The sequence below is a fragment of the Bos mutus genome, chromosome 6 (assembly GCF_027580195.1).
Source record: "Bos mutus isolate GX-2022 chromosome 6, NWIPB_WYAK_1.1, whole genome shotgun sequence".
Taxonomy (NCBI): Eukaryota; Metazoa; Chordata; class Mammalia; order Artiodactyla; family Bovidae; genus Bos; species Bos mutus.
In genome coordinates, this window is record NC_091622.1 from 15493429 (window position 1) to 15516593 (window position 23165).

General features: G+C 40.7%; 1 protein-coding gene across 1 annotated transcript in view; it reads right to left on the reverse strand.

Moving 5' to 3' along the window:
• The window catches only part of EGF (epidermal growth factor), a 101468-nt gene extending 81422 nt beyond the window's left edge, over positions 1-20046 (reverse strand). Inside the window, 1 exon segment of the mRNA XM_070372916.1 lies at positions 19920-20046. Within this exon segment, the coding sequence (XP_070229017.1) occupies positions 19920-20046 (127 nt within the window).
• Between the last annotated feature and the right edge of the window lie 3119 nt (positions 20047-23165).

Below are 23165 nucleotides of genomic sequence, written 5' to 3' on the forward strand. Positions count from 1 at the left end.
GGGATATACTCAGCCGTAAAAAGAGTGAACTAATGCCATCTGCAGCAACACGGTGGGACCTAGAGATTAGCATAGTAAGCAAAGTAAGAAGGAGAGAAAGGTATCACTTATATGTGAAATCTAAAATCCAGTACAAATGAACATAACTACAAAACAGACCCTCAGACCCAGAGAACAGACTTGTTGCCAAGGCGAGGTGTGGAGGGAGGGGTGGAGAGGGAAGGATTGGGAGTTTAGGATTAGCAGACGCAAACTATTATATATAGGATGGATAAACAACAAGGTCAAACTACACAGCATGGGGAATTATCCTGTGATAAACCATAATGGAAGAGACTATAAATATATATGTATAATTGAATCACTGTTGTACAGCAGAAATTAACACAACACTGAAAATCAGCTGTACTTCAATAAAATTTTTTAGAAAATAATAACACATCTAGGAAGGTGAGAGATGTGAACTTAAGTTGTTACCAAACCAAACTTGGGTCTGCTCATGTGCAGTAAGGCCCAGCTGCTGATACCAGGTTGTGGTGAAGGACAGCACAGTGTTTATTGTAGGAAGCCATACAAAGCCTGGAACAGCTAGTGCTCAAAAGCCCTGTACTCCCGATGGCTTTCTGCAAAGCATTTATAATAGAAGGGGGGGGGGGCGTCCCAGACTGTGAGATAAGCTCACACACAATTCTCTGATTGGTGAGGTAACCGGGCAGTGCCCCAGGGGTTAACAATATCAGTCCTTTAGGCACCAATAGGTGTGTGTTGGGAGGGCTATGTGCTCATGGTCATCAAATAGTTAATTACTTCCATTTGGTGGGGGGGATTAATACCTGTAAAACAACTCAGGAAAAGTGCATCAAATCTGTTATGTAGGTACTTCAGAGAGGAGCTGAAGCAGTGGGTAAGGGGGAGGAGGGGTCTGTTGCAGGAAGGTCCCATTGGGTCCTGCTCAGTTACAAAACCTTAAGTCTGTAAGAAAAGCTCTGAAAAATGTGAAGATTGCCACTCTAGACCCTGAATGGTGGTAAAAATCACCTGAAGCAAAAAATAGGCCCTTCCTGACCCTCAACCACTTGCTAATTATCAGCTAAAGAGAACCCATCGCCAGGTCCTCAAGACAGTAACTGAGGCTAGTAAGTTCCACAAAATTAAATTTGTTCAACAGAGTTGCTCAGTCTTTCCTGTGCTATCATACACTTTGATTCTCCAAGAGGGTGGGTGGTGCCTATTACCATAATAGTAAGAGCCAATCTCTTGAGTGTTACCTCTGGGTAGCACATTAAGCACAGTATTTGGTTTCACTGTGTAATGTTAGGAAGTAGGTGCTCTTGGCATCTTCATTTTACAAAAGAAGAAACTGAAGTTTAGAGCCATTAACTTGCTACAAGTCACATGTCCAATCAATAACAACTGGAGATTTAAAGCCATGTCTTTCTGACCACAGAGTTTAACTTTTAAATATCATGCTTATCCTGAACTGAATTCATCAGGAATTCATTGTTGAGTGTCTTGTAGTTCGTATCTGTCCAGACACCCACTTTGGGTCACATGTTCTAGGCATCTCACCAAAAGGCTGGGACCTCTGCATCCATCTGTGTTCTAAGAACTAATTAGAAAGTGGGTCCTTTCAGTGGATTCTATATCATCTGGATATTTTTATACCTAATTCTATAATATATTGCAACCCATATATAATGTAATCCGTGCATTCATGGCCCCTTTCTCCATCTTCAATTCCACTGGCGTATCATCTTTGAATGTTTCTCTCTTTCTATCTGGAGAAGGCGATGGCACCCCACTCCAGTACTCTTGCCTGAAAAATCCCATGGACAGAGGAGCCTGGTAGGCTGCAGTCCATGGGGTTGCTAAGAGTCGGGCAAGACTGAGCGACTTCCCTTTCACTTTTCACTTCCATGCATTGGAGAAGGAAATGGCAACCCACTCCAGTGTTCTTGCCTGGAGAATCCCAGGGACGGGGGAGCTTGGTGGGCTGCTGTCCCAAGTGACTTAGCAGCAGCAGCAGCTGTTTCTATCATCTTCCTCCTCCTCTGACATTCTGGCCTCCCTCTCATAAGGATGCTGGTGAGTACATTTGGGATCCACCTAAAAGTCCAGAATAATTACCCTATCTCAAGATCACGTTTGTGACGTCCCTTTTGGGATTCACATTCACAAGTTCCAGGAATTAAAACATAGATATATTTGGGGTCCCTATTCAGCCTGAAATAATTAACAATGGTGAATATCTTTTCACGGACTTATTTATCATCCTTATATCCTTTTGGTGAATATATCTGTTTAAATCTTTTGCTCATTTTTAATTATATTATTTATTATTATTGAATTTGAAAGGTTTTTTTTTTTATATATATGTTAAATACAAGCCCTTTGTCAGATGTGTGTGTGTATGCTCAGTCACTCAGTCATGTCCAGCCCACCAGGTTCCTCTGTCCATGGAATTTTCCATGCAAGAATACTGGAGTGGGTTGCCATTTCCTGCTCCAGGGGATCTTCCTGACTAAGGAATCAAACCTGAGTTTCTTGTGTCTCCTGCATTGGCAGGCAGATTCTTTACCAAGCCACCTGGGAACCCCCCTCTGTCAGACACATGCTTTGCAACTGTTTTCTCCCAGCACATGACATGTGTTTTCATCCTCTGGACATTGCCTTTTGTAGAGCAGAAGTTTTCGTTTTGATGAGATACAATTTGACAAAATTTTTCCTTTGTATATTATGCCTTTGGTGTGTCATTTCTAAGACCTCTCAATTCCAGGACATAAAGATTTCTGTTTTCTTCTAAAAGCTTTAAACTTTTACATCTTAAATTTAGAGCTATGATCCATTTTGAGTTAACCTTTGTATAAGGTGTGCAGTTTAGGTTGAGGTTAATTATTTTGCTTGTAGATGTCTAATAAATTCAACTTTGTGTTGAAAAGACTATCCTTTTTCTGTTGAATTGCTTTGGCATCTTTGTCAAAGATCAAGTTACTATTTTTATGTAAGTCTCTCTCTGGACTTTCTAGTCTGTTCCATTATCACTCTGCTAATACCACAGCTCAGTATAACTTTTTACAAAAACTAATGATAATGCAGTTTGAGGGACTTTCCTTCTGGTCCAGTGGTTAAGACTCTGCTTGTAATGCAGGGGGTCCAGGTTCAGTCTCTGGTCAGAGAAGTTGATCCCACATGCTGCAATTAAAGACCCTATATGCCGCAGCAAAGACTGAAGATCCCATGTGCTGCAACTAAGACCTGGCAAGGCCAAATAAATAGATAAATATTTTTAAAAATAATGCCGTTTTGAAGAACAGTGAACACTGTTAGAAGGTTCTTATGCTATAGGTAATTGTTCATCTTAAGTAAGCAGGCTTATCCCTCAGCTCATCAGCATAAACTATGCTCAATTTTATTTAAAGATTGATGCTACCAGACTAAAATGCATTCCCTTAACATTAAAGCATCAGAAGTTTTTCCAGATGTTACACACACACACAGCACGACTTAGAAGTCACCACCTTGACCTGTTCTCTGAGTTTTCCCCTTATATTTTCTATTTTCTGCTGGACATTTCCAACTGGGGATGTTGCACAGTCCCAAAAGTCCTTCTGCATGTTGTAAATTGAGAGTATGCATCACTTTCTGATTCATTTGCATCTACTGAAAAAAATTAAATATGATATGTATTTAGTCACTCGGTTGTGTCCAACTCTTTGTGACTCCATGGACTGTAGCCCACCAGGCTACTCTGTCCATGGGGATTCTCCAGGCAAGAATACTGGAGTGGGCTGCCATGCCCTCCTCCAGGGTAAATATGATATAGGAATTCAAAATTTTGGTTAAAAGTTCATTGTGTTTTGCTATTTAGTCTTTGATAACTGTAATAGACAAAAAGGATATTTCACAATTATATCTATATCAAATACAAGAAAATGCTTCACTGGCTGTATTTATAAAATTGTAGAATAGGCCTTTTTAATTATATCTATCAGCTATTCACAAATTTTATTGAATTAGACTAGCAAATTTCTTCCTTCCTGTAATTTTAATCAGTAAATATAAACTAACCAGGTGTTGCATTTTATATTTTAAGCAAGTGGAATTGAAGGGAGAAAAATCCTTTATTTAGAAGTTTTTAAAAACAGTTTGGAAAATTCTGCATACAGGAGTAATTTTAAGAATGCAGACATGAGTGTCTTTAATAAATGACATATTGACATTGATTCAACAACCAAATCACATGGAAAAAAACATTTCCAACGTCAGTTTTCAAACCACTTTCTTCATCAATCAGCAAATTGCTTTTTCACCAATTAGACTGTCATCTTTAACGTGGAGGGATAAATTTCTGTTGTTTTAGTTATTTTTTGAGTAGCACACCTGTGACATCAACTTATCACAGAAAACGTACAAAAAATTTTTTTAATACTTGTCTCTTTTTTAAAGAAAAATATGCAATATTTGATTGTTGTCATAAGTGCTTTACTTCCAGATACTCTGCAGAAAGCATGTAGGGCAAATATTAACATTTTCATGGTTACTCTCTGTTCACTACAAAGTATTATAAAGAATCTAGTTTAGCCTTGTTTTTATAGGAGTAATGACATCAGTGACATCCCACTGCAGTTTGTGCAATTCCAGTTTCAGTGTTTTTGCTGCCCTGTTTCCCTGCAAAACTGTGGAGACTCTACTGTAGGGTCTGCCGGGGTCCAGCCCCGGCTGATCCAGGGAATTCGAAGCAGGGACGGCGTCGGCGAGGATCAGGAAACAACTGCTTAATTAAACGTTAATTAAGGATATAGAGTGGTTAAATAAGGATAGCTCAGTGAGGAAATTCAGTGGAGAAAAGAGGCTGAAATAAGGATAGCTCAGTGAGGAAATTCAGTGGAGAAAAGAGGCTGAATAATTCAGCCAGAAGGTGAGAGAAAGAACGACATGGGGAGACCAAGTTTCGGTGAACAAGGCCCGCACTTTATTTTCCAAAGTAGTTTTTATACCTGAAGTTATGCATAGAGGATAATGGGGGAAGGGGTAGAGTCATGCAGTAAGGCAGGCTTTCTTCCTGCAAACTTATCATATGCAAAAGTTTAGGTGATTAGCATCATCTTCTGGCCCGGAGGCCTGTTAACATTTTAAGAAACTTATTTTTCTCTAAAGGTGATTATTCTAAAGTCAGGTGCCACCCTCCAAAAGCATTAGATAAAGTTGCATTCCTATAGGGCAAAAGTATGGTGGGCTATAACAAGAATTAACTCAAGGGTCCAAGGTTACAAACATTAAAGCTACTACTTACACCAATCATATTAATCAATACACTGCCAGGGACACAGCAGGTAAAGGATATGGAGACTTAGCAGCAAACATTGGCCCAACAAGTGAAAAACCCTTCACCAATACAATTTCTAATCAATCTTTTAACAGTTCAAAGGACTCTGTATTTAGACAGTTTAGAACATCTCCTGCCTCTCACAGTTGGGAGGCTCTGAACAATCACATGTGGCCGGAAAAACCTATTCAGGCAGGCTAGAGGATTTCCAAAGGAGTTTGTAGGTTGGAACACTATCACACCCAGGAACTTTATTAACTGGAGCTGTAAGTTAAATCTTTTTTTCAGAGAGAGGTAGTGGGGGACAGCCACCCGTAAAGTCAGAGGTGTAGGTGAGAGCACAAAGCAGAAAGTAGGCAGACTCTGGTTTTGGGGGTAGATGCTCGAGAATTTCCAGGGGGACTCCTGAGGCTCGATCCCACCTTTGCGTATGCCGAGCCTCCTTCCTCATGACCTTTGTCATGGGTGGAGCTCCGGCTCCCGGCAAGGGTCCACTATTATCTCACCCAAGAATTTTTGTTGATGCTCCAGTGAATGCAGCGGCTCTACTGCCCCTGGGTACAGGTGAACTATTTTTTTCATAATATATTTGTTAATATATAAAGAAGTCAAGAAGTCCTTGACTACTGAAAACAATTTCTTCTCTGATGCGTGTTTCTTTTACTGGCTTATGAAAAGGTATCTCAGTTCTTTGTACACTTCATTGCTGAAGTAGAGAGGTGACACAAATGTGGCTAAGATCACTGGCACTGGAGACACCCATGTGGACTCGTTACTGGCTCTGCTATTAGCTATAACGGCCGTGTGACTTTCAGTTCATTGCTTAACCTCTCTGTGCATAGGTTCCTTCATCCTGGAAATGGAAATGATAATCGTATTTACTTCATTATTATGAAGACTAAATAAATTCATGCCAAGTCCTTAGAATTTTCCCCTACATATAGTGCTGCTGTTGCTGCTGCTAAGTCGCTTCAGTCGTGCCCGACTCTTAGTGACCCCATGGACTGCAGCCTACCGGCTCCTCCATCCATGGGATTCTCCAGGCAAGAGTACTGGAGTGGGGTACCATTGCCTTCTCCACCTACATGTAGTGAGTTCTCAGTAAATGCTCACTAGTAGTCCCTAGAAAACACCATAACCTGAGATATATCAGAAACACGTTTACTCTCAAACTGTATTATTTTTCTTAAAATTTTAGTAATGCTTTCTGTGAAGCTCTCAGTAGTAGTTGCTGACAAAAGAACACATTTAATCTGTTGTTATGTGGTTTTCCATGTATTATTTTAGGCATGTTTTACCGTGGTGGAAAGCAGGAAGAACAAGTACCATTTTTGCTATAAAGTCAAGAACCTCAAGGAAGCCTTGTAACATTTTATCAGTAAGTTTAGTAAATGTAGTCTTACATATTGTAATTTTGAACATAATTGTGAAAATCACAAAAAGTTAATTTTTACCTTCTGGATTCTCATTACTAAATATCTTGCTTGTCTTGATGGCTTTATTAGCTAATGTTTTGAGGCAAATTTTCACTTGTTTCAAGATTTATCACTAATAATAACGATAATAAGTGTAAATCCAAGACTTCCTTCTTGTTAGTTTCTCTTTTTTTGGTCAAATCTAAACATTGTTATCCCTTATGCAGTCAACAAGGAATAAGGGGTCAGTGCTATTCTTCCCTCATTATCCTCTTGGGTTTATTAGCATTACCTGCCATATTTACTTCCTTTGCAGGAGGGTTTTGAAGGCACTTGTCAGATTTTGTAAGAGTTAGTTTTGATAAAAGCCCTTAAGTCATGAGGTAAACTGTAGCCTACCCTGCAGCTCACCTTCTACGCTGGGAACCTCACTGTCCCCTCAGGATAGTGGGCATAGTCAGTGATGTCATCACTGTCAGTCCAAACATACAACTGATGTTTAATACATGTTTGTTGAGTTGATTTAAATTAATTCATTGGTGTATTGGTGTATTTATGAGGACATAGTCCTACTTTCCAAGTGCTTTCAATGTAGAGACCTAATAAGGGACTTTCCCTAAGCCAAATTAACACTATTAATACTTTTCAGTAGAAAGAAGTAATGAAATCATTACATTGGTGGGCTTTCAACAATCAGTTGTGGGGGGCAGCATGTTCTTGGTAAATTCTGTACAATGAGTTGAGGGTCCTGAGTTCTAGTTCTCTTAGGATCCTGATGCGTTACCTCATCTCTCTGGATTTCAACCTCTCATCTGTCACATGAGGCAGTTGAGTTAGATGATTTTGAAGATCCTTTCTAATCTAACATATCAATTCCCATCCTGCCTGTCTTATAGAACTCAATAGTTTCCCTGTTTGCCTCATTTTTGTAAAGAAGTCTAAGCTTGTGGTAAACCGTAAATAGATATTTTCCATCTTAACCCCTATTTTCTGTGAAAGGTTTCCGCTCTCTGCTTCTCTAAACTTCAAATACCAAATCAATAATGTGTCATTATGAGCTTTGATAAGGAAAATAAAATAATAACCTAAAACAAACAACCTCTCCCAAAAGACAAAAAAAAGCTCAACTCTTTTAAAGAAGTCCTCAAAATTAACTAATTGATTAAATCTGTAAAAATTTATTAAAGGTAAAAAGTTTGATATTGGTCTTATTTATAACTAACACAATTATCTTCTCCTACCTTTACAACAATATTCCCTACATCGAAAAGTTGAACAATTATTTGCCTATAGGTACTACATTCTGAGTGTTTCTAGACAGACAGAAACAAAAAGAAAATAAGTATTGGAATTTAGTTATTTCCTAAGTTAACATTTCCATTGTTCATATTCTACCAGAGAACACCCAGGATAAGATGATTGCTAGGACCTGGCTCATGCCAAGAAGCAAACTTCACATTTCTCTAAGAATTGTTGAAAATCTGAAGGAATAGGTATTAGAAAACTTACAAAGCAAAGGTGTTTCTAATATGCCTTATCTTACTGTGTTTGGTAGCATAATAGGTAATATTTAATGGGAACACACTGTGTGTCAGGCAAGATTCTAAGCACCTTACGCAAATTCATTCAGTCTTCACAACAATCCTGTGAGCTAAGTATTAGCATCTCATATCAACTACATAATTGGACCTTGTCCATTTCAGGAGTTGAGGCCTAACAGGACCTGCCAGGCAGGGTGCACTGACCAGGCATGAGAGGATTCCTTCACACAATGCAAAGCGATAAGCGAGTGGGGCACGGGAACCACCACCTGTCTGAAACAGCTCCAGGTTTTCCTGGGACAAAATCAATCCACTTGTGTAAAGCACCAACCAAAATTCACTCTGTCTAAAATATATCCTCTGTTTGAAAATGGCACTTTATCCTGTCTCTTTAGTAGCAAAAAACCTGGTCATTTCACATGTGTCAACATAATCTGCATTAAAGAGGAATATCCATGCAGAAGGTGCTTCTGTTTAGCTTTCTGTTGCAGAAGATAACACCTTAATGTTGGAAGACAATCCCCTATTATCCTTACATGAACCTTGGTGGGTGCTTTTTAAATGCGCTGAGGCTCACAATGGAAAGTTTTCTTCACATACCTTATTCTTTCCCGTCTTACATGAAATTTTTGCCATGATTCATTAGAATAGCCAAGAAATATTAAAATTTCAGAATTTGTTTCAAATGTGTTTTCCAAAACATAATGACTTTTAATCCACTTAGCGCTTTTAAAATTCTCAACAACGTTGGTTGAATCTTAAAAGACATACATTTCCACACACTGGGTAAAGCACCATTAATGATAGTAACCTTTGTAATTTCCTTGTAAACCAAGAAAAATTTAAGTTCCTATAGTAAACAGAATAATTGTAAGCTTCAGAGAGAAGGAAAGAAACACCAAAAGATCCCTAGTAGGTTCTACCTCTGGGCATGTTTTGAAACCTCATTAGGGAAGGACCCAAAATGCAGAGGATTGGTGTCAGCAGTCACATATTATGACAGCGTTGAGATTCAAGAACCTTCCATCTTTGACCTATTTATTCAAGGATAGTTTAAAGATGATCAATCAAGATGATTCTTCAAATTCTTCAAATTTTAACTAGAAAAGCATTGAAACGAATGAAATAAAATACTATTTCTCAACTGACAAGCCAGGTGCTAAAGAATAAGACAGCTGCTCTGAGGTTGTTAGGGCTGTCTGTATCCTAGCTACCAAGCGTCCACATAAAGAACCACCTCATGAATGAGATCTACTTACTACACACAAAGCTGATCCATAGCACCCTGACAGGCAGCCCTGAAGTGAGGAGGCAGGTAATGTGTTCCTCTGAAAGCCTTCATCTAGTCTACACTGGATGGGGCTTAGCAAATAAATCAGTGCACACCATGAATCACTGTCACACTCACACAAACTCCAGGGAGTATCCTGGAAAATCCAGACACTGAGTGACATTAGCATGGCTAGGCTTGGGAGAATCCAGTGAAGACAGGTGCGTACAACCAATTCAAACTCCAGACTCAGAAAGGTGATGAGAACAGACATTCCCGCCTTGTATTCAGCTAAAGAGACTGAAATTTCTACACATTAACTAATTTCCAGCATCAAAGGAAAGCTTTGAATGAAGATGTTAAGGAAAAAGATCTCCTAAAGAAAAACATACTTCTATGTTTTAGTCTACAACTGCCCGCAGAGGTTAGTAACATTGGCCATATAAAATAAAATATTTTCTGATACAGCAAGACCTTTCAAGAAATATAAAGGTCACTTCTATTTAAAGTAATTTTTTCTTCTTCTCACCTGACAAAAACATCACTCATCCTTCCAGGCCCAGATCTCAGTCATCTTCTTATCATGGATCCCAACAACTGGGACAGCTGGGGACATGCCTGGAGTGATAATATACAAAGCCAATATTTATTAACATTATTGTTAAAAAAGAATGTCTACAAAATAAATCTTCATTCCTGGTTCACCTAATATCCAGATAATACTGTCTTCATGGTGAGTAGTATTAGCATTCTGGATGAAAGTACTGACCTAGAGGCAAGAAGTAAACAGTGGGGACAATTACACTCTGATGGTCAAGGTTTTGTTGTTGCTGTTATTTTTGTTCCTGGTTCTTTCTTAAAGTTAATTTTAACATTAGAAACTACAACATAATGAAGCTCACATTTTGTTCCTTAGCTCTGCTGCTGCTGAGTCACTTCAGTCGTGTCCGACTCTCTGCGACCCCATAGACGGCAGCCCACCAGGCTCCCCTGTCCCTGTGATTCTCCAGGCAAGAACACTGGAGTGGGTTGCCATTTCCTTCTCCAATGTGTGAGAGTAAAGTCGCTCAGCCGTGTCTGACTCTTCGCAACCCCATGGACTGCAGCTTACCAGGCTCCTCCGTCCATGGGATTTTCCAGGCAAGAGTATTAGAGTGGGTTGCCATTGCCTTCTCTGGTTCCTTAGCTCTAGGATTGCTCAAATTTGGAGTTATTACTACAACTTAACACTAAGCTGTTTTATGGAATTTGAAAGTGTCTTGAAAAATATTGAGAAATTCCTTGAAGAAAAGTACATTCTTTAAAACTGGCCTGGACGTTCTGAAAAAGTTCTCTAGCTATTCAGGCTAGTTGTTGAATCTTTTTTTGTTCAGAACAAACAAAACTGCTTCATTAAAATAACTGCTGAAATAGATTAGGTAATTTACATATATTGGAAAGTTACTAATTTCTTCTCCAATTTTTCTCCACTATAATCAAAGTGACTAAAATATTAAGAATGTTGAACAGATTTTAGAAGATGTATTTTCCAGTTAAGGAATTTTTGTTTCCTTTCATCTGAGGTGTTATGTTTGATTTTTTAACTGTCTGGATTGAGAGACAATATGTAAGTTCAGTTCAGTTCAGTCGCTCAGTCGTGTCCGACTCTTTGTGACTCCATGAATCACAGCACGCCAGGCCTCCCTGTCCATCACCAACTCCCAGAGTTCACTCAAATTCACATCCATCGAGTCAGTAATGCCATCCAGCCATCTCATCTTCTGTCGTCCCTTTCTCCTCCTGCCCCCAATCCCTCCCAGCATCAGAGTCTTTTCCAATGAGTCAACTCTTCACATGAGGTGGCCAAAGTACTGGAGTTTCAGCTTTAGCATCATTCCTTCCAAAGAAATCCCAGGACTGATCCCCTTCAGAATGGACTGGTTGGATCTCCTTGCCGTCCAAGGGACTCTCAAGAGTCTTCTCCAACACCACACTTCAAAAGCATCAATTCTTTGGCGCTCAGCTTTCTTCACAGTCCAACTCTCCCATCCATACATGACCAATGGAAAAACCATAGCCTTGACTTGATGGACCTTTGTTGGCAAAGTAATGTCTCTGCTTTTGAATATGCTATCTAGGTTGGTCATAACTTTCCTTCCAAGGAGTAGTGTCTTTCTATGTAAAGTTAATCTAAGTAAATTAATACAATAGAACTTACAAGTCAATGATAAAAATAAGAGAGGAGACATAGTAATCGCTTTGTAATCCCAACTGTTTGATTCTCCTAATAGTAGACCACTGACTGGGCAATACTCTGCCTCTCTCAGCTTTACCCATTGGCACTCTCATCCATTCTCCTCCCACTCTGCCCACAACACTGTGAGGCCACAGAGCTTATGGAAGACAGTCCCTCCTACCTGCACTCATTCTCCCATTTCATCTGAAATGTGCGACTGGCCTTTTTCTTGTTTTCCTCAGTGCAAGTGAGATCAATCTCTGACTTTTAATAACCTCTTCTTTAAAAACTAGTGACTAATAGTCACTAGTCACTAATAGAAAGGGGCTCCCCTGAGGGCTCAGGGGTAAAGAATCTGCCTGCAAAGCAGGGGACTCAGGTTCGACACCTGGGTCAGGAATATCCCCTAGAGGAGGAAATGGCAATTCACTCTGGCATTCTTCCCTGGAAAATCCCATGGGTAGAGGGGCGTGGAGGGCTACAGTCCATAGAGTCACAAAGTCAGACACGACTGATCACACATGCACACTGGTTTAATAGAAAATAAGAACAAGCCACCTTAAAATGGCTGGCTAAGGCCAGACCTCTGAAGGTCTCCTCCATGGCAGTGCCCTGTCTCATTTCTGACCTGTGTCCACCAGGCCAGAGAAAGGGCTCCTCCAACCCCAGAACTCCACAGCCCCTTCCTAGCCCAAGAGTTCAGGAAAGGTCTCCTCTTCAGATGGTATTCCCAACACCTGGGTCCTGCCTCCAAGATCTCCTCTTCTGTCTCAAACTTAACCTTCTCCCATTGTGGAAAGAAAATTGTAAAGACCGGTTTAATCTGTGGCCAGAACTTCTGAAAAACATCTATTTTGTTTTTACTACAACACTTCAGTGTACTATGTAGTAATTTAAGGTTTTAAAATGATTATTTATAAACAGAGGCCTAGGATATGATTTTTTAAAAAAACAGAATTGGGGGAAGAAGATATCTACAATGTTCTACATAAGGATGTAAGTCATCTGAAATAGATGAAGGAGGCCAAGATAAGAGAAACAGATGTAGATCAAGGGTCACTGAGAGCGAAAGAGGGGTGGCTATCATGGCAGGAGGGTCACACTTAAGAGAGATAACTGGTAACTAAGTATTTTCCACATAAAACAATGACGACTTTTAAGTAGAAGAATGAAAAACATTTTGTTCTAGTTGTTTGATGTGCTGGATCAGGATGTGACCGTGACTTTGTTTTTGTTTTGCCCTTAGTTTTTAGTTAAAGTCTGTACCCTCACACCCAAAGCTCTTTTAAGAAAGGAAACAGGGTGACAGGGGCGTGAGGTGCTGGAGTGGGAAAGGGACACGAGGGAAGCAAGCCACAGAGGCATCAATGATTCAGTGGAAGGACCAAGTGGACGCAGAACCTTTCCTTGCACATCACCATCCCTGCCCAGCAATTCTCCAAGACAGAGGAGGGGAGATGGGCTGGAGATGAGACGGTTTTTATTTTAAAATTCTAAGATACTATGACCCCAGCAGGCCATAGAGCTTTGGAACTTACGAAATGCCAGTCCATTCGTAGGGATGTAGTCTGCTCTTCTGACCCTTAAGGTAGAATTTCAGTGCAACCCTACCATATGCAAGAGGGATCCTGGGGCATGAAGTTAGCCAACTGGGGAGATCAATTTTAATTGCTACAACTACACACCATGAGAAAAGGTATTCACTATAAATAACCCCCCTTTACTTGAAAAATAATTAGCAGTCCTTTTGCTTTTCTCTTCATGCTTAAGTGAAAGGAGCTGAGCTAATAAAGAAGGATGTAACATTTATTCCATCATTCTACTACTTCTCTAAAACAGTCTCTCCCAAGTAGGATGTGTACCACTTAGAGACTGTAAGATGGTTCATTATTGTGTGGAAAGAAAATGTTAGAAATGTTTTCTAACGTGTTTCATAATGTTCATAATAATAGTGTATATAACTAACGTAAGTGATAATTAAAACTGTATTGGGAGCATATGTCCACATTTTAACTTTTTTAAAGTGGAAGGGAGTTTGGAGGTTAAGGAAGGTAAAACAAACAAAAAAACTCAGCCATTTATACTATATAAGGAAATATGTTACTAGATTTTCATGAAGGCAAATTTGTAGATGATAAAGTAAGATTTTGAATTTAAAGCCAAATTACGGATCTATTTACCTTTGATGGGAAACACTTGCTCTATTCAAATAAGCAAATATTTCTCACCTTCCAACTTCTAAATTGAATGTCAAATAAAAGGGACAGCCCACGACAAGCCCCCAAATGTAAATTCACTTAAAGAACTAATTTATCATTTCTTTCTATGCCCTCAACAATTTTACAAATCTTAAAAAAGTGGTTCCAAACATAGGAAAATTCTTATGAATTCACATAAGAGATTTAAATGCATACTGGCTTGGTTTTGCTGCTGTTTAAGTGACTGCTGGCAAGAAGCCTAACAAGCAGACTTACTTTGCACTCAGTAAAATTTTTTATCAGTTGATGTCACAGAAAGACAATCGCTGGAGCCGCAGTTCCACGGGGGCACTCACTCAAACCAGTTTGATATGGTTTTGTATTTTTAATAAACTTTTCTTCTGAGCACAAAAATACAAGCTATGTATGTTGAAATTATTTTGAATACAAATTGTAATGCTATAAAACTATTAGCAAGTTTTTCAACATGGCATTTTTCCATGTGTAAAAGAAATTTAATTATTATAGAAGAAACTAAGTCATATCTATAAAAAATTGTTGTCATTGTTCAGTTGCTCAGTCATGTCTGATGCTTTGCGATCCCATGGATTGCAGCATGCCAGGCTTCCCTGTCCTTCGCTATCTCCCAGAATTTGCTAAAACTCATGTCCATTGAGTCGGTGATGTCATCCAACCATCTCATCCTCTGTCATCGCCTTTTCCTTCTGCCCTCAATCTTACCCAGCATCAGGATCTTTACCAATGAGTTGGTTCTTCATATCAGGTGGCCAAAGTATTGGAGCTTTAGAGAATACTACTACTATTACCACCAATAAAATAACGTTAACTGCAATAAAAATATTAATACAAGCTAAGATTTATGGAGGGGCTTCCTAGGTAGCACTGGTGGTAAAGAACATGCCTGCCAATGCAGGAGACCCAAGAGACACGGGTTTGATCCCTGGGTGGGGAAGATACCCTGAAGGAGGGCATGGCAACCCACTCTAGTATTCTTGCCTGGAGAATCCCATGGACAGAGGAGCCTGGTGGGCTGCAGTGCCTATGGTCGCAAAGAGTTGAACACAACTGAAGTGACTTGGCATGCATGCACACAAGACTTATTGAGAGCTCATTACATGCCAGGCTCCATTTTATGCACTTTACTCAGTTATGTGACAACTGAGCGGTCCTGAACCCAGACTGCCCATTATTCCTGTTAGAAGCACCAAGGGAGGGTAATAAAAAAAAAAAAAATGCCCAGATTCCACCACCAGAGGAGACTCTGACTCACATTGCCCAGGTGCTAACCCTATTAGTGGTTCTAACATGCAGCCAGAACTGAAAACAAATGTTTTAACACAATCCTGACAATAGTCCTGGGAAGAAAGGGTAATTATCTTTATTTTACAGTGAGGACAATGAGACACACAATTCACAAGCAGCAGAACTGGGATCTGAACTCAGGCCGGCAGACTCCAAAACTGAAGCTCTTTACCACTAAGCTCCCTGGTGGCTCAGATGGTAAAGCATCTGCCCGAAATGCAGGAGACCCGGGTTCCATCGCTGGGTTGAGAAGAGCCCCTAGAGAAGGAAATGGCACCCCACTCCAGTATTCTTTCCTGGAAAATTCCATGGACGGAGGAGCCTGGTGGGCTATAGTCCATGGGGTCGCAAAGAGTCGGACACGACTGAGTGACTTCACCACTAAGCTCTACTACCCCTCCAAAGACCGGGAACCACTGAGGACTTCAATTCAGTTCAGTCGCTCAGTCGTGTCCAACTCTTTGCGACCCCATGAATCGCAGCACGCCAGGCCTCCCTGGCCATCACCAACTCCCAGAGTTCACTCAAACTTATGTCCATCGAGTTGATGATGCCATCCAGCCATCTCATCCTCTGTCATCCCCTTCTCCTCCTGCCCCCAATCCCTCCTAGCATCAGAGTCTTTTCCAATGAGTCAACTCTTCACATGAGGTGGCCAAAGTACTGGAGTTTCAGCTTTAGCATCATTCCCTCCAAAGAACACCCAGGGCTGATCTCCTTCAGAATGGACTGGTTGGATCTCCTTGTAGTCCAAGGGACTCTCAAGAGTCTTCTCCAACACCACAGTTCAAAAGCATCAATTCTTCGGCACTCAGCTTTCTTTATACTCCAACTCTCACATCCATACATGACCACTGGAAAAACCATAGCCTTGACTAGACGGACCTTTGTTGGGAAAGTAATGTCTCTTCTTTTCAATATGCTATCTAGGTTGGTCATAACATTCCTTTCAAAGAGTAAGCATCTTTTAATTTCATGGCTGCAATCACCATCTGCAGTGATTTTGGAGCCCCCCAAAAATGAAGTCTGCCTCTGTTTCCACTGTTTCCCCATCTATTTCCCATGAAGTGCTGGGACCAGATGCCATGATCTTCATTTTCTGAATGTTGAGCTTTAAGTCAACTTTTTCACTCTCCTCTTTCACTTTCATCAAGAGGCTTTTTAGTTCCTCTTCACTTTCTGCCATAAGGACTTAGGGGATGGTTTTATTCATGTGGTATTCATAAAAGATCATTCCTGTAATTTCTGAGCAGTTAGTTTTTTTTTTTTTTTTGAAAAAGCTTTTGCATAACTCTAGCTGAAAAAATAAACCAGATTTTGATCATGGAACTACTCTGGTTTGCACGTAACAGGGAAGCTGACCAAACCCTAGCCAGTGCTGAAATCAGTGATTTCACTGTTTACTGCTAAAGGTGACCTCCCCAGATGGCTGACTAGTGCTGAGGTTTGGCCTGCGTTTCTTCGTCACTCTATTTACCAGGAAAGTGAAAGTGAAACTCAAGTCACTCAGTCGTGTCCGACTCTGCGACCCCGTGGACTGTAGCCCACCAGGCTCCTCCATCCATGGGATTCTTCAGGCAAGAATACTGGAGTGGGTTGCCATTTCCTTCTCCAGAGGATCTTCCCCACCCAGGGATCGAGCCCAGGTCTCCCGAACTGCAGGCAGACACTTTAACCTCTGAGCCAGGAAAGTTCATATAAATAATGCAGGCAGAGACATGAAACAGGAAAAGTTCCTTTTCAATTGCTATTTCTCCTCCAAGGAAAATTTTTATTTTATTTTTATTTTAATAAAATAAAATTTTATTCTCCAAGGAAAATAGGCTTGAAAGTTCAAAAGCCACTTGACAGCACTTTTTCTTATTGCTCTCCTTTTGTAGTGTAGCCCAAACAGAAGTTAACAGAATACTCAGTGATTAGAAAAAACAAAAAGAAGCAATAGCAGCAGGAGGCATGGGGGAGGGGAGAAATGAAAAGAAAACCCACGTCTCTGTTACCACTTGGTTTATCAGGCTCATAGTCACATTCAAGACAACATGGCATAAAGTTACCTGAATCAGAACCAGGAAGGATTCTTCCTCCTGGGTCAGGCTGGCCACACGTGGTCTGTCTCAATGCCAAGGGTGAGGAATAAGGCAAGTAAAATTTAATTAGAGGAAAAATAGATGATGGCACCATATCTATTTAGAAAGGAGAAATAATATCCTCTGAAATGCATGGGCATAGGGTGCGACCTGGGCAGTTATTGGCTAACGTAAGACATGGAGTGTCAAGTAGAGGCTTTAAGCCTTTGACTTGCAAGGAATGAAGGAGCAAAGAGTCAGAGTCACAAAGTGGCATCCAGACATTCCTCCCTCCATGGGGTCTGGGCCATGTCACTGCAGTGCTCAAATAAGGCATCTTGTGACATGATTTGATCAAAGAAATTTAGCCAAGATATGGAGCCAAGAGAATATTTATTAAGCACAATCTGCCAGCCTCTGTGGTAAGTGCATTTCCCATATTATCCCATGGGATCCCCACAACAATTCCGAAAGGGGGTATTATAATTTTTCAGCAATATTCCACTATGTAGTTGTGGTTTAGTCATTAAGTCATTTCTGACTGTTGCGATCCCATGGACTGCAGCCCACAGGCTCCTCTGTCCATGGGATTTTCCAGGCAGGAATACTGCAGTGGGTTGCCATTTCCTTCTCCAGGGGATCTTCCAGACCCAGGGATTGAACCTTGGTCACCTGTGCTGCAGGAGGCCTCCTGCATTGCAGATGGATCCTTTACTTGACTGAGTCACCAAGGAATTACAATATATTCCACTATAGCTCCAGTATTAACTAGGTAGCATAGATTTGAAATGAGGTATGTTTGCCTCTAAAACCTCGGTTCCTTCCATTTTGTGACACGGTCCTCCTAACTCATTGTCTCTATCCTGGGCTTCAGGTTTATTTCTTCAACCAGCCTCAGTGAAGGCACTTTTGAGCCACCAGCAGGGACTAGTGAGAAGCACGAGGTGTAGGTCCCTTGTTAGCAGCGAGTTCCTTGAGACTCTAAAGCCATGTACAGAGGTTCATTTGCATCTTATTTTTTCTCTCTGAAGTTTCTGCTTCTTGACTGGTTCCCACTCTTTTTGCATCCCATGCAGATGCCTGGCTGTAGTCACTTGCCAATTACTTTCTCCCAACCCAAAGAGGGTCCAGGCCGCTCGACAAAAACTGTGCTCAAAAGCTCTGCCTCCAACAGCTGAGTCACCAGCTCATGGGGTAATTTTTGCTTTTTGTCATTTTTTTTTTTTTGCTGCACTGCACAACATGTGGAATTTTAGTTCCCCAATGAGACTAGGGATGGAACCTGAGCCCCCTGCAGTAGAAGCTTAGAGAATAACCACTGGACCTCCAGGAAAGTCCCTGTCATTCCTTTTTTGTTTTTATTGTTTAGGACTTGCATTATCAAGTCAGGGATACTCATTCATTCAGCAAGAATTTACTGAGTATAAACCATGAATTTACTGAGTATAAACTATGACAGTTTCAGGTGCTGGGGACCCAGAGATAATTAGAACTCAGTCCTGCCTTCTAATACCCTAGGGTTCTGCTCACCCATTCCAGTGAGTGCTCCCTGGTGACAGAGACTTGACCTCCTCATCCATGTAATTTCCTTTACAGGAGAGCCAGGACAGGAGCCCAATGTCAGCAGTTTGGTTCAGAACTGTTCCCTTTATTCCCATTATTTTGTGCTAATTTCCAGAGGCTTCTCTTTCTCTTCTGGGAAATTTACTGTTTCCCTCAATCTACCTCTTCTGGGGAGCCAGACCTCTTCTCAAAAGGGTAAAATGACAAGAAAGGAATATTAAGGCAGTTTATGCCCTTTAGTGAGTGGAAATGACTGCCCTATTTCAGCAACAGGTTGGAGAGCCACCAAGGATTAAAATAAATTCTTACTCAGGATTGCTGTTTTGCATTCAGTAGAATTCCCACTTCCTCTTAATTAAGAACTCATTTAATATGAGAGGGGCTGTGGCATATTATCATTTCTTAGCAGTTCCCAAAGTTACAATGCACCTGTTACTAAAACTGGCACTGCATCAGAGCCTCAGAAACAGCTGTCGGGGAGAATGCAAGGAGGTTTAATTTGAAATTTAGCTTAACTTTCACAATGAAGGAATTACATCTGTTCCCAATTCCCTCCCCATTTTTCACTGGTTTTTAGCAACCTCTTAGTTCCTACACAAAGTTATTCAAAGGATGATGTTTTTTATTTATGGCTTAGAGACAGTTTCAAAATTTTTAAAAAGTCATCTGTTTCCCCAATTTCCCATATAAAGCTGATCAACTAAGTAATCACTCCTCACATCAGAATCAAGACAGAGGTTTATGTTCAACTAGTTAAAAATGAGACCTATTCACTCACACACAGAAGAATAGTTTGAATTATTATAGTCAGTCCTAATAGCCAATAGGATGTTTATAGTCCTAACAGCCAATAAGGAAATAAACATGCATTGAAAACAAAAAGGAAGCAAATATACACATCCAAAGACAAATTGGAAACAAATGCCAAGTATACAAGATGGAACGAACAGGTATCAGAAGGTAGTTTCTGGGAAGATGTGAACTCCTTTTGGTTAGATTACTTACCTGCACAAGTAGAATTCCCATTTCCAGAGGGAGAGCCTTCAGGACAGTTCAAGTGCGGCAGGGCTGAGAGGCTAACAAAACTAAATTTGAAAACTACCAGCAACACAATGACAAGGAAATGCAGCATGATATTAATGGGCTTGAACTCTCAATAGCAAAGAAGCTGACTTTGCTTGAGCACAGCCTGGGCAAGGTAGGCACATCTGACTCTCAGTGTGTCCACTCAGGTTGGCCTGCAGCTCTGGGGTATCTTTTCCTCTGTTGCTCTGCTGTTGCCCTCCTACTCCTTCTCCTTCAACTCAAGACAGCATCTAAATGCTGCCTGAGGGGAAACTCTAAGTTTTTGGGAAGCTGGTAAGAAATATCTGACACATTTATGACAAATTTCACAGAGTTGAACAGCCATGCACTGGAGGCCTGCCGCTGTCTTCACTGTGACAAGGCAGAGTTGTAGGGCCAAGGATAGAAAAAGGAAAATAGGGAAGAATTGGTGGAAAGTTCCAAACACAATCCTTGATGAAATAAGGACATACGATTCCTCCCCAAACATGGTTTCTGATTTTGAAAAGTAGAATGATTCCTCTTTCCTTTTTAGAGCCTCTTTGGCGTCACCCCTCTCCTTTAGTAACACTTGAGCGAGCCTCTGTTTGCAAATAATTCCATGCTCCAGGAAAGCGGTACCACTGCCAAGGAGACAGCCCGACTGTTCACCATGAGCATCTCGGGCAAAACTAGGTGAAGAGCCATGAGGGGGGCTATGGAGTTGCTTTTGGTGGCTTGGAGGTACCTGCTGAATATTGGCTATGTTTTAAACATCTGGCAGGAGGGAGACAACATTAAATCATGTCGTATAAATTAGTGGTGAATAGCACTGCTGATAATGCAAACTTAGAGCAATTGATCATTCATCTGAGCAATACTAAAGAAAATTGACCTTCAGTTCATTATGTGAGTGAATGTCAACACCAGTGCACATTCCTGGAGCTTTATCTTTCTCCCTCCCGTATATTTTATAGCGGAATTTGAAAGAGTATTCTTTCCAAATCAAAGGGAAATCCCTGATGCCAGATGAAGAGTTACAGTATGCATAGTCACCCTTTCCTGCAGCAGGACCATAATAAAACATCATGAGGGGTCAGGAGCGCAGGGAAAGGAGGGGACTGTTATAGAGCAGTGTTGGAAAAAAAACAAGCTAATAGCACTGTTCTGCTGGAAGTTTTACTTTTGTTACCTTACGGTAGGCAGAGAGGAGGATCCAGCCTCTTCAACCCAGCGCAGTACATTCTTATCCTTTCTCGGGTGGCCCAAGCTGCAAACATTCAATAACTTCTAAAAGTTTGGCCCGCTTTAATTTGGGGTCCCAGTTCTCACACAATCCAGTGGATATGCCCTATTCAGTAGCTAGCGAGCAGTAAGGCAAATCTTCCTACCTGGGAATAAAAACTTGAATAGTCTTAACCTCTTTCTTTTTAAAGCGTGGCATTTTGTTTCACAAATCCTGCTCACAGTGCCAGTTTATGTTTTGCCAAAATTCTTATTTTGTTTTAGGTTCAAAGGATTCGTTAACAAAAGAAATCACTTGTTACACCCAAATATACAATTTCAATATATAATAGAGGATTATTTGACTTAATTTCAACATACAGTCATTTAAAGAAGAGAAATAGAAACAACAGAGAAAAGTAACAGCACATTCATCACCAAATTGGGATGACGAACATCCAGACTTAGACAGCACTGGGAAGTCTCTTGTTAACAGCAATCTGGAGTTCCAGTTGGGAAAGAGTCCCAGGGTGTATCCACCCCATGGATGAGACTTCAAATTACAGTTTCAGGGACTCCCCATTTATAATTCCAAGCTGCAATCTGATATCGTTATCAGTTTGCGTACAAAAATGCAGCTCTGTTTTTTTTTTCAACTTTTATAATGCCATATATTTCACTTTGTGAATCACAAAACTTCTGAGTCCCCAGGGGTTGGCCAGACTCTTAGGGGCTCAAGAATTCCAAGATCCACTCCCTTGCTTGTTATCTAAAGTGCCGCCTGACTTGCTATGCATGTAGGCAGGCACAGAATCCAGGCAATGTCCAGGCAGGTCCAAGGCAGGTCAGAGTCCTGCTCTCCTGCCTCTGAAGCCTGAACAAGACTTCCTCCATTTTAATTTCCCTAACAGCTGGCCTTAGGATAATTTAAGCTAAATAACATAGGAATAAGGCAAAATAAAACGGGCAGTCTTCTTAATTCTGTAAGTCAAATAACAATTCCAGATAGTCAAAAGAAATAAAGCGATCAAAGAAATAAGAAATGAATTATGCAATGCAGAAAACAGTTTTTGAGCAGTAGGGCATTTAGTAAAGAAAAAATCCCACCATGAATGAGAAGTATGCTTTTGTACATCAACTTCTACATCCATTAACTTATTGGCAGCAATGGTAGTAACAACAGAATGTTCTATCAAGGTACGATTATGTTTACCTATGAAATTTTGTAACTCTTTGGTTCCTTGCAAAATCTTACATAACAGTTCTAAGAAGAAGCTAATATTAGGGACAGACAAAGTAGGGAATAATATTTGGGTCCATAATACCTAAGTTCTCATGGGGGGAAAGTAATAAATGGTCCCCCTCCAATATAAATGATCAACATATGTTAGATATGTGTTTGTGCAGCGTTGGTGGTATAGTGGTGAGCATAGCTGCCTTCCAAGCAGCTGACCCTGGTTCATTTCCTGGCCAAAGCAGTGGGCCAACCTTTGGGCTTCCCCGATAGCTCAGTTGATAAAGAATCCACCTGCAGTGCAGGAGACCCCAGTTTGATTCCTGCTCAGGAAGATCTGCAGGAGAAGGGATAGGCTACCCACTCCAGTATTCTTGGGCTTCCCTTGTGGCTCAGCTGGTAAAGAATCTGCCTGCCTGCAATATGGGACACCTGCGTTCGATCCCTGGGTTGGAAAGATCCCCTGGAGAAGGGAAAGGCTACCCACTCCAGTATTCTGGCCTGGAGAATTCCATGGACTATATAGTTCATGGGGTGACAAAGAGTCAGAAATGACTGAGCAACTTTTAAAAAAATGTGCTAGACATCTGGAAAAAGGAGTTACTAATTGATATATAGAAGTTGTGTTTGTATCATCAGTTACAATACATACTAATTGAGGGGCTATTTTAAAAAATTCTTACAGGATTTAGGGAAGATAGTTCATTCACAATGGTTGGTTGGTTTCCCCAAAGGCAAGAAGTTGGTCC